The sequence below is a fragment of the Ailuropoda melanoleuca genome, chromosome 19, assembly GCF_002007445.2.
Source record: "Ailuropoda melanoleuca isolate Jingjing chromosome 19, ASM200744v2, whole genome shotgun sequence".
NCBI lineage: Eukaryota > Metazoa > Chordata > Mammalia > Carnivora > Ursidae > Ailuropoda > Ailuropoda melanoleuca.
The window spans coordinates 990556-1002503 of record NC_048236.1 but is presented as its reverse complement, the minus strand read 5'-3'; the positions used below and the strand labels follow the sequence as shown (position 1 = coordinate 1002503).

Here is an 11948-nt window from a genome sequence, read left to right as displayed (position 1 = left end):
CACCCCCGCAACCTCCCCCCACCGCCACTCCCCCCAGCTGCCCCTCCTTTACCTTCTAACGAGAAGGCAGCTCCTTCACCTTCTGGGTTTATAAAAAACTGCAGATCCAGCCCCGCTGCTCCCAAGCCCAGTCCTAACCCCCCCAGCCCAGAGGACACAGCCTCTTCAGTGCCCGTGGACTGGAGGGAACCCAGCCAGATGGAAAAGCTGCGGAGTGAGCTGGCAGCCTATCTCTGTGGCTCCAGGAGGGAGGACCGACTCCTCAGTCAGAAGGCAGGCCCCCCGGCGGCCTCTCAGGAAAAGGAGGGCAAGCAGGGCCCCCGCCTGCCAGAGAAAGAGGCTCCCGCAGGCCGGACAGAAAAGGAGAGCCTCCCAGGTGTTCCTGAGAAGAGTCCCTGCAGCCTGCCCAACAAGAGGGCTGCCACCAGCCCGACCCTCCCTCCTGTGGACTACATCCCCCAAGACTCCCCAACTCCCAGTGTGTGGCAGATCCGCAGTGAGCTGGAGGCCCGGTTCTCCTCGTCAGCAGAGAAGGAAGCCAAGCCCTGCATCGGGTCTCTGCCTCCCAAACCTCGGCTAGAAGGGGCAAGAATCTTGGAAAACAGGGGGGATAATGGCAACTTCTCTAAGCCTGTGGCCAAGAATCTGCCACCTCTATCCACCACCCCTCTGCCAACCACACCACTTCAGTCCAAGGCCACGCCTGGGCCAGCCACACCACCCAAGGCCACGCCTGGGCCAGCCACACCACCCAAAGCCACGCCTGGGCCAGCGCTACCACCAAAGCCCGCGCCTGGGCCAGCCACACCACCCAAGGCTGTGCCTGGGCCCGCCACACCATTTGCAGCCACAAGCATGCCCACCACATCATCCCGGCTGATAGAGAAGAGCCTGGTCCCGGCTGGGCAGTGGGAGAAGCCCAGACCTCAAGAACCGACGCTGACCTGCCTGATAGAGGCAGAAGGGCCCCCCGCAGAGGCCAGTAAGCCTCCTATACTGGGAGCCCTCTCATCTCCAGCCCTCTCACCAAAGAGATCCCCCCAAGGAGATGAGGTGACATTTCTCTACAAGCTCCATCGCAGCCAGAAAAGCCCCAGCCAAGAGGTCCCTGTGGGGACAGCACCGCTGGCCATAGGTTCAGCTGTAGGGCCAGGGGAACGTTCGGAGGTGAAGGAGTCCCAGGGGCAGCCAGCCAAGCCCCCCACCTCAGCCCAGCCTGCCGATGAACTCAGGCATCCGGTGACCGGGGAGCTGGTGCAGCCGGGCTCCCCGATGGCTCTGCTCCTTGCCGCCAGGCAGAGGGCCCAGAAGGGGAGGCCAGGAGGGCTGGCCCTGGGCCGGTCCTCCCTGCCAGGGAGCCTCCGTGGCCACAGCAGCCAGCCCCAAGCAGGCTCTGACAGCATCTTCCACAATGAGGGCCGCCCCAACTCCTTCACTGTGGTCCCCAAGTTGCCCAAGGAGCCTGAGAAGGACGTCCAGCTGGCCTCGTCGGCACAGGCCACCATACCCAGTCAGTGGAAGTCCCAGCCCCGCCGAGACCCAGAGGGCACGGAGCCAAGCCTCAGGCACAACGGGACAAAGGCGGAGCCCCAGGCCCCTGTAGCCTGGGAAAGGCCGGCATCCTCCAACCTCCCCCAGGGCAGCCTGCTGCCCAAATCCTTCTCGTCCCCTCCTTCCCCTTCCTGCAAGAGGGACGATGACGATGACGACGAGGGGGAGTTCCACTTTGAGGTCATCCCCCCGCCGCCAGAGTTCAGCAACGACCCTGAGCCCCCCGCCCCGGCCCCGGCCCTCCAGTATCTGGGGCGCCGGGGCTCCCCTCCCCGGACCAACTTCTCAGACTTGGGGCAGCCCTCAGCGCCTCGCAGCTTCTCGCGCTTTCCGGCCGGCCCGCGCCACCCCGGGGCCGGGGGCCTGGAGCGCTTCTCGGGCGGGGGCCGCTCGCTCATCAAGAAGCGCCTATACGTCGGGGAGCCCCACCGCAGCCCCGGGCAGCCCCGCGGCGGCACCGGCCGCAGCCTGAGCTCCCCCAACTGCTTCGGGCCGCCGCCCGGAGGCCCGGAAATGCGGCGCGTCAACTCGGCGGGCCGCGCGCTCCCCGGAGGCCTGCACGCGCGGAGGCTGTCCACGGAGGGCGCCGCCCGCGGGGAGGCCAAGTTCAAGGCGCCCGGCGGCGACTACGGCTTCGCCCCAGCGGCAGGCAGGTGAGCTGGGGGCGGGGCGAGGAGCGCAGCCCGGAGTGGGAAGCCAGGTGAATGGGGGCCCTGCCCTCGGGCCCCAGAGGAGCCCACCGGCCGTGGCTGCCAGTGGGGGGACACTGGGTTTTCACTCCTCTGGCTCTCTGGGCAGAGAAAGGGACGCGAGGCGCACTTAACCTGGAAAGAGCGCTGTCGGCGGTTGCCTGACCTGCTCACTTATTTCCCACCAGCTCCCTTGTTCTCTCTTTCCCCTACCCTCCTGCTTTCCCCACCAGCTCCCCCTCTTCTATTTCCTCTTTCCCACTCTCTAGAGACTCAGGTCTTCAGGCTAAGAGTGGTGTGGCCCTTGCGTGCATATGGGGATTTCCCAACAACACAGAGAAGGATCCAGACCCAGGCTAGGAGTGAGGAGTTCTGAACGGAAGGCTATTAGGCACTATTCTGTGGCCGGCCAAGCCTAGCTGGGAGGAGGAGCCCTGTGTCTGTTGAATCAGTACTGGTGGACCGGTTCCCACCCTGTCGTCCCCCTCCCCCCCCCCCCCCCCCCCCCCNCCGCGCCCGGGCTTGTGTGGACAGATAACCACAGTGCTGAACCACCCATCTTTTCCTCTTGTGCCCTGAGGGAGATGGGAGGGCTGTTGGTTAACTGGCTGCAAATATTAACCTCCCTCTCTCCTGCTCCCCTATCCCAGGTCTCCCCACAGCACCCCCCACTATGGAAGCCCCATCAACACATTCACCGTGAGGCCTGGGACCCGCCATCCCATCTCCTATGCCTACTCGGGGAACCACCGGAAGGCCCCGTCCTGAGCCTCGGGTGTTCTCAGCTCTACTCCAGGGAGTCAGATCTGGGTGCTTATTTTTGTGGGGGTGGGAGGGATGCGGCAGGTGTTAGGGGTCCTGCCTCACACATGGAGGAGTCTTTGTTACCTAAACACAGACAGATGACGAATGAGAAGCAGTGGAAAGATCAAGAGTGGGCTTCTGTTTCCCAAAGCACTGGCGTGGCTGTGGACTGTCTGCACGTGGGGAGGGGAGGGGAGGGGGAAGGAGGGAAGGGAGGAGGAACTTCTAAGGGCCTGAAGCCTGAGTTTGCCCTATCCGGTACTGTTTGCTTTAGCAAGACTTACTTAAAGCAGTTTTACAAGCATGGCCTACTGAGCACCCGGGTTCTAAAAGCAAGGGGTGGGGCACTAACTCCGAATCCATCTAAATGGCTCTGATTGTCTGCCTGGCTCCTGAAGGGCTGAGGCCCAGCTCCATCTGGGTAGGGGTGCAGATAACTGCAGGTTGATTTCTTTAGCCTCCACCTGTCCACCATTTGCCATCCCAAGAGCTGATTCCTGGGGTGCCTAGCATAGAAGGCACATTGAGGTGGGACCAGGAATAGTCATGGACAACGTGTGGAGAAGGTACGGGAACAGAATTCTTTGCACTGGTCAAGTGTGGGGATAGAGAGGGTTGATGGTTCCGTTTCCCTGGCCCTGGCCCTTAGCTACCTCAGGTGCCGGGAAGCCTAGGGAGAGAAGACTAGGCAAGTATGGGATGGGAGACAAAGGATAAAGTCTTGTTTTCCTACTCAGACCCAGGCAGCCATCATTTGGGGGATTGGGCCCAAGGAGCCAGAAGGCTTGGGGGCTTGACACCAAAGGCCTATAATACAGCCAGAACCCATTTGGGAATTTGTGGGAGCATCTTACCCACCCCTCCTTCCCAATCCCAACACTACAGGTCCCCAATATTATGGGGGCTTTAAATTGCATAGCGAAGATGCTGGAAGATGCAGAACGCGAGATGGCAGAGAGGGGCGCTGGGGTCTGAGAGGTGTTTGCTGCTGATGGGGAGTGTGTTTTGGAAAGTCTCGAGTGGTAGGACTTGGCCAGTTCGGAGCAGGGGAGACCTATCAGTAGGGTGACCATTCATCCTTGGCCTGGGCAATGCGGGCTTATGCCTGTTTGCCAGTGAATTAGACCCCCATCCACTTTCAAAAGAAGTTCTGGTTTGGATGACATATGTTCCCCACACATATCAGGATAACAGTATCCCTCAGTCTGTCTGCCCTGTCCCCTCCCTAGGCCGAATTCTGGGACCTGCCCAAGGCAGGCTGCCTCGGTAAGGAGGGAGGGCAGGGAGTGGCCCACCGCAGGAGGAGGCCAGTAGGGGCAGCCAGGAAGCAGTGCCCTTTGGGGGCAAGATGTTGGACCTTTATGACTTGAGGTAACCAGCCAGGTACCAGGTTGTGGGGACAGCAGATGAGCGATTTCAGGGAAGGAGCATGCAGGCACCCTGATGGGGCAGGATCTGGTTACCTGGATTCAAGAAGCAAACCCCACCCCAACACCAGCACTGGCCCTATATATATGTATGTATTTTCCCTGTACACTGTTTTATAAAAGTCTTCACTAATTTATCTGCTGTGTCAGGCTTGAGGAGTGGGGTGTGGACTCAGCTGTATGTTGCTCTGGAGGGAGGGGAAGGGCTGGCTGTCGCTTGGCTTGGGAAATAAACAGGCCAGTTTGGACTGGCCTCAGCTCTGTGGCTGTGGACTGATGACTCGGAGCGACCTCGGCGTGGTGAGAGGTGGGAAGCGCTCGGCTGGGGAAGGCTGAGCACGGGGTGGTGGCTGAGCCGGTGAGCCATTTTGCTGGGCCCACACTTTCTCTTTTGACCCTTAGGTTCTCTCTTTCTTGAAATCCTTCAAGGGGAAGAAGCAGCGCTAAGGTCTGGTGATAACAAACTGCATCCTTAAGCAAGTCTCTTTGAGTCTCTGACCTCAGTTTCTTCTTCTGTGTAATGGGCATGATAACAATGCCTCCCTAATAAGGCTGCTGTGAAGATCAGAGATAGTCACGTGTTCGTTAACAAGTCTTTGAGGGATTGCTGGTGGTGGGCGCCGTGCTTAGCATGGAAGGACATGACTCCTGCTCGTGGCAAGTCTAGTGGAGGAGAGGGGGTAAAAAGAACACCCAGAAACATCACGCATGATAATAAGCGGTGGGACGGAAAGGCACAGGGAGTGTGAGAATAACTGGAGGGTGGGGGCGAGGAGGGGATTTCCCTTAACCGGGTGGCCAGGGCGGGCCTCTTGAAGCGGTGACATTTATGCCAATTTCGTCAAACCAGCCGGCCAGCGTCTGGCAGTCAGTAGTTGCTCAATAAATTGCATTTCTGGCTGATGACTACCTTATATTTGTGTGGGGCCTTCCACAGTTTTCCGTAAAGCTTTGACGTGGTGTCTTCAACTTTTCCAGAAGACGAAACTGAGAACCAGAGTGTTCATCTCAAGACAGTGTCAGAGAGAGAGTTGTGTTTCCTCCTTTGAGTCTTCCGAGTGGGGATGGGGCTGGAGCTGGGGGGGAAGGGACACCAGGAGAATGACTCACTTATTCAGCAGCTCTTGCTTCCAGGAGGGGCCTCCGGGGCCTCCCCTAGCCTGGGGCTTCATCCTTCTCCTGTCCTCCCACTGTGAGGCCCTCATCCTGGTAACACAGAGAACAGGGGCGCCAAATCCCATAGGACTTAGGGCTCTGCCTCTGGCCGCTCACCCCTCCCTGAACTTCCTAACTTTTCTCTCCCCTCACCTGGCCTGGGAGGGACAGAGGGGAGTAGTGAAGGGTGAGGGACCAGGGCTGCACCTCTGGCACTGCCTCAGACAAGCTGTGCCACCACGGGTCTCCGCTAAATCATCTGAAACACGACAGGGACAGACTTGTGCCGTGTGTGGGTCTTAGACTTCGTAGGGTCCCAGACCTCTTTAAAAAGCTGCTGATGGGGGACAGGAAAAAAAATAAATAAATAAAAAGCTGCTGAGAACTATGGATCCTCACCGCCCAAGGGACGCCTCCCACATGCATTTTTTCACATTATTTTAGGCAGTTCTTAGATTCCCTCCAACTAGGGCTCCATGGACTTCACATTGAAAATTCCCAATGCAACGTTGGTTGGTCGCGGAAACCAGCAACACGTGCCCTTGACCGTTTGGAAAGTTCACTGGTTCTCTGTTTATTCACAACAATCCTCTGAAACGTGTTGGCCTTGTACTACTCCTGATTCCATTTTGTTGGTGAGAAAATCAAGGCTCTAAGAAGAAAACTGAGTTGCTCAGAATAGCCCACCTGCCTCCAAACTGCGACCCTCCTCACAGCTGCCTCCCTTCCCCCGTATCCACTCACCCATTCAGCCCTCGCCCCATCATGCCACCTCCCAAACTCTCTATCTTTCTAGCAGAGCAGGGGTCAGGAGGGCCTAACAGGGGGACAGGTACTCTGGGGCCAGAAAACGTTAATTGACGTGGGTGGCACGGGTGTTCCTGGATCAGGTTGGCTGCACCTTGGTTTCTGGAACCTCCCAGCAGCTCCCTGGGTGTGGCCCAAACCCCAGCGGCCAGAACCCAGCCCCTCTTGTGAGGCCCCACTGGGCCTAAGGCAGTGCTGAGGCAGGTCCCAGGGCAGGCTGTGCTGGAAGCCTGGGGTCTGCCGTCGGGAGTACACGACAGCCGTATCCTCCCTGGTGGAGCCCAGCTTTTCCCAGGCCCCCCTGACTTACGGGGGGGTGGCTTCTCTTGCTCCCAGTGAGCCTTGCCCTCCCTTCTGTGGGAAGCTGGAGGATACAGGTGACTTGGGACTGGCAGGTGTGGGAGAGAGGCGACCTGAGTGCCGAGCTGTCAGGCGGGCCTGCCCCTGCCTGCTCACCCCATCTGCCTACCCGCAGCAGGCCACAGCCACTTTCATCTCCCCCACTCAAAGGCCATGCTGGCATCCCGTCATTGGCTGTCCAGGACGGGTGGCCACTGCAGGCAGAGGACCTGGGCCTCCTTCCTCCGAAGCCCCAGGGACGGCCAGCTGCTATAGACCTGGGGTTTGGGCATCCGGATATTTTTAGCAGGAAGGTGAGAGAAGGTGAAGTGCTGGGAGAGGGGTAGAGACCAAGACAACGCATCATGAATGCTCACTCGTGTCCGTGTGAATAACCCTGTGCTCCCTGCCAATTCCCGGAGCCCCAGAACTTCGCTGACATTTGCCCCAGAGGAGCCTCTCCTTTCCCTCCCGGAGAACCGTTCTCTGACCTTCTACAGAGTGTGTTCTTACGGGCTCTCTGTCTTCCAGGCTGGCTCCCTTTCCCCACCCAGGTGTCGCAGCACCCTGACCTTGGCCTCCAGTCTTTCTTCTCTATAGTTTCTTCTCCAGAAGACTGAGCCCCTCCGCACCAGAGGTCCACCTTTCTTTCTTTCTTTCTTTCTTTCTTTCTTTCTTTCTTTCTTTCTTTCTTTCTTTCTTTCTTTCTTTCTTTCCTTCTTAAGATTTTATTTATCCATTTGAGAGAGAGAGGGAGAGAGGACACAAGCAGGGGAAGTTGCAGAGGAAGGGGGAGAAACCAACTCCCCGCTGAGCAAGGAGCCCAACATGGGACTGGACACGGGGCTTGATCCCAGGACCCCAAGATCATGACCTGAGCTGAAGGCAGATGCCCAACTGACTGAGCCACCCAGGCACCCCCAGAGGTCCACGTTTCTAATGAGAAAGTGCTCCCTGGACATTTCCAGGTGGATGCCTGGCCAGCCACCCAAATTCAGCCTCTCCAAAAGGGACTTTTTCCCCTTACTTCCTTCTCACACAATTGCGAGAGCAGAGCAGCCAGGCGCATCTATCCCTACTCCTGCCGCGCTGCTTCTGTCCCCTCTGCTTCCTCGGACTGACTCGCTCTTCAAGACCCAGCTGAAATCAGCTCCTGCGGGAAGCCCTCCCCAGCCCTGTGCTGCTCAGAAACTCCTCCGTCCACCCTTCAACACCCAGTTCCCTTGCTCGGCTCTTCCTCATCCTGTAGGCTCTGCTCAGACACCCCTCACCCCCTGGGCTGCATCAGCTCTTGCTAAAGGCTCCCAGGGGCCCCTGGTCCACTCACATTGGTGTCACTTGCTCCACATCTCCCTCCCCCTGCAGCTGGTGAGCTCCGGAACGCAAGGATGGCCGGTCTTGTTCATCACGGTATCCCCAGCGTCTGGTGCGGCTCCTGGCACTCACAGGAGCACTAAACGTACATTTGTTGAATGAATCCATGTTGGTATTTAATCAAATACTGTCAAGTACTATTTAAGTTCCTTGAGGGCAAAGATCATGTCTCCTGTGGATTAGTGACCACGTAACTCTCTTGTTCCTAGAGGTGTGTCACCTGACCTAATGCTGAGGTTCTCGGGTGGCACAACATTATGGTTTTAGAGATGGGGACTCTTAGGTTTCATCACAAAGGTGTCAGGGTGCCTCGGAGTGGCTCTTGCCAGGAAGGCTGAGGCTACCCTCTAAGGGGAGACAGGCAGGGCTAGGAGGTGATGCGACCTGGTGAGGCTGTTCCCATGCTTACAAAGGGCCAGGGCGAGGGGTGGCAGGCAGCCTTCATGTCGGGTGCCCTGGGAGTTAGCCAGCCTCCTGGAGTTCCAGCTCCAACAACCCAGAGGGCTCCTGTTCTGTTAACCTCCTCTTTGATGTCCTTTAGTCTCCAGTAATGTTATTTGGAGCCGCGGCCTCTCCCACCTGGGCAGCGGGGACCAAGGGGAAAGGCTCTTCCCAATGTGGGCCAGAGAACGAGAAGGAACAGCTCCTGCTCTCCCCCCCCCCCCCCAGAGCCCTCCCCCAAGAGGAAAGCCTTACGGTTGGCTGTATTGTTTTCCTTCAACAGCGAGCTACCTGCATGGGGTTCTCGGGGGCTAGCAGAGATCTAAGCGCCGAGCCTGGACTCACCAGGCTTGCTCCTTTCAATGTCGTCCCCTTCAGCGTTAGGATCATGACCCCAGCGCTGCTCTCGGAAGCCGGGCACAGCCAGCACTCTCTGCCAGATGCTCCCTGCACATGCTTGAAAATTCAGTGTCTTTAGTCGGTGTCTTCCACAGACGGAACCTCCGGCCTCAGTGCAGGGGTGGATCTCCTGCCATTTCCTGTCATTGGTACCTAGCTTATTTTGTAAGCCACTCAAAGAGGGCTTGGTGGGCTCTTGTGCTTGTTCTCGTTCTCCCCTCTATCCTGTCTGGGATCTTCCCGTGTTTTGGCTCAAAACTTTTCAGCATTTGTTCCAAATACTTACGGTTAGCACACCACTCCATCAATTCCATTCAACACCGCTAGGGGGTGCCACTCAGTGCCAGGCAAAAGACTCGCAGTCCAGAAGACATGAGAATGTTCACGCATGCGTTTACACACACACACACACACACACACACACACACACACACACACACCCCTGGAATAAAAAGCAGGAGCATACGAAGTTCTCCCACCCAGGAGAGCTGGGTAGCCCAATAGAGCAGGTGAGCACATGGGACACTGTTGGCCAAGCACTGTGGGTGGCCCCTCTTGCTGGTCTGTGACCGGTCATCAAGGCTGTCCTCAGGTCCGTGACCCCAGTGGGAGCCCGTGCCTAAGGGGGCAGAGGAAGGAGGGCTGCCCTTTGTTTGTTTTTCCTTAAGTGTGTCTGACACTTAAACCCTTGGTAAAGAGTGCCCCTTATCACTGACCCAAACACACTCACTGCTGCTGTCTTTTGGTGACTTCTCTTCGCCATTGAAAGCTGCCCTTGACCTTCACTTTAACCTGATTCCTCCAGGGAGAGTGGAGTAGAGTGAGGAGAGGACATCCGGGTAACTTGTCCTTGAGTCAGGCGCTGTTTTCCTTGTTCGTGGGTGTAGCCCTGAATCTGTGGGGGCGGGGGGAGGCGGAGGGAGAGGGAGAGAGGGAGAGAGAGAGAGAGAGTGAGAGGGAGAGAGATCCTTATGTGTGCACACGGGCCAGATGTCACCAGCAGGTGGCGCTTTGCTCCCAGACGCCTGACCTCAAGGCTGGCGGGTGGACCGGGTTCAGACTCCCATTCAGCTGGGGTTGACATGGCTCCTTCCCGGATCCAGACTCAGAGCTAAGCGTTGTCCGGTACACCAGTCATTCTCAAACTTGAGCGTGCATCAATAGCACTGGAGGACTTGTCAAAACATCGATTCCTAGAACTCTTTCCCAGAGCTCCTGATTCAGTGGATTTGGGATGGGGCCTGAGAATTCACATTTCCAACACGTTCCCGGGTGGGGCGGCTAGTCCTGATGGCCCAGGGACCACACTTTGCGAACTGCTGCCATGTGGTATCCCATTTAATCCTCTCTCCTCACTCTGGGGACGTGGTACCACTCCCAACACACCAAAGAAGGGTCTATAGTACTGACAGGCCAAGTGACCTCGCCTTGGTCTCCGTGCCAGGGCAGCGCGGCCGGGTGGGCGTGGCCATGCCCGCCCGGATTCTGGACCCTGGCCGCTCTTGTTCCAGGAGGGCAACAACAGACAGCAGGTCTGGGATAAGCATGGTACTGGGAGAGGGGCATGGAGCGCTGTTATGCTGGAGTAATTCCTCCGGCGTCCAGGGTGTTTTAAAAGCACTTTAGCTTCTATTGAAATCTAATCTCACAATATTGGCCAATAAACACTCTCGACCCCGCCTCCCACCCGTCCCCTTCCCTTTTTAGGACTGAAGTTCCGCTCCGCTGAGTCCCTCCCTGAGAACTGTCCTTACTACCTTGGAGCCACCTTTGTCCAAGGTCACACGTGCTCCCTGGGGGCAGCCCCCATTCACTGATAGAGGCATCCCCCCCAGGACAACTCTGGGGGTCATCTTAGCTCCAGGGCTTCTGATGGCAAAACTCCCTGCACACAAAATCTCCGTCTCCCAGGGAGCCTGTCCTGCAAGGACTCGTTGGGTACCGTTCTAAGCATTTACATATATTAGGTCATGGGATCCTCCCAACAGCCCCAGAAGGCAGGTATTTTGTTATCCTCAGTGTATGGATGAGAAACAGGAACAGAAAGGCTAAGTAACTTGCCCAAGGTCACAGAGCTAGCCAGCTGGCAGAACAACAATTCCAATGCAGTGGTCCGACTCCGAAGTATGACACAACACTGTCTTCCAGAACCAGCTTCAGGGAAATTAAACAAAGAGAACAGCTGAAGACGTTCTGATTTAAGAGGGAAAAAAAATCTCTGTTGCCCCCAATTCTTTTCCACCAGCCTCTTGCTGGGGCCTGAACATGCGTAGCTTTGGTGCTTAATTTTAGCTCCGTCGTTCTCATCTGGGGGCAATTTTGCTCCCCAGGGGACATTCAGCAATGTCTGGACACTTTCGGTTGTCAGACCTGGGGGGACTCTACGGGCACTTGGTAGATGGAAGTCAGGGATGCTACTCATGTCTTACAACACACAGGGCAGCCCCCCGCCCCACCCAGCCCCCTCAATCCAGCCCAAAACATCAGCTTTGCAATCTAGGTTGGAGTCTGGTCTCCCTGAAGTCCCAGTGTGACGGCCACTTGAGAGTAGACTCTGGTGGAGGTGGTCAGAGGTCCTTCAGTCTGCGGTTTGGAGAGGGTTTGGAGGGTAAACCTCCTACTTCAAAACCCTTGAAGAACAAATATTATCCCCAGTTGACAGGTGAGGAAACTGGAGCATCAAGTGGGTGTGTGAGTAGTGAAAAGAAAGGAAGCTGAGGGCCCTGGAGACGTGCCCTTTCCCTCCTTCATAAGTCAGCAACAGGTCAGCTCAGCAGGCCCAGTTTGGTTCAAGGAAAGATTACAAAGATACAAGGCCCCACACGATCCACTCATTCTTCACCTCTGACCTTCCTCTTGCCACTTTGCCGCTTAACTCTCCATGCTGGCCACACTGTACTGCTTAACATGCTAAGGCCACTCCTGCCCCAGGGCCTTTGCACTTGCTGTTCCTTCATCACTG

The 11948-nt window shown here is 57.2% G+C and overlaps 1 protein-coding gene across 1 annotated transcript in view; it reads left to right on the top strand.

The window, feature by feature from the left end:
- C19H6orf132 (chromosome 19 C6orf132 homolog) overlaps positions 1-3218 on the top strand; it is a 30555-nt gene extending 27337 nt beyond the window's left edge. The window contains exons 5-6 of the mRNA XM_034648256.1: positions 5-2204; positions 2891-3218. Of these exons, the coding sequence (XP_034504147.1) occupies positions 5-2204; positions 2891-3008 (2318 nt within the window). The 3' untranslated portion in view covers positions 3009-3218. The remainder of the gene's footprint in view (positions 1-4; positions 2205-2890) is intronic.
- The last annotated feature ends 8730 nt before the right edge of the window (positions 3219-11948 follow it).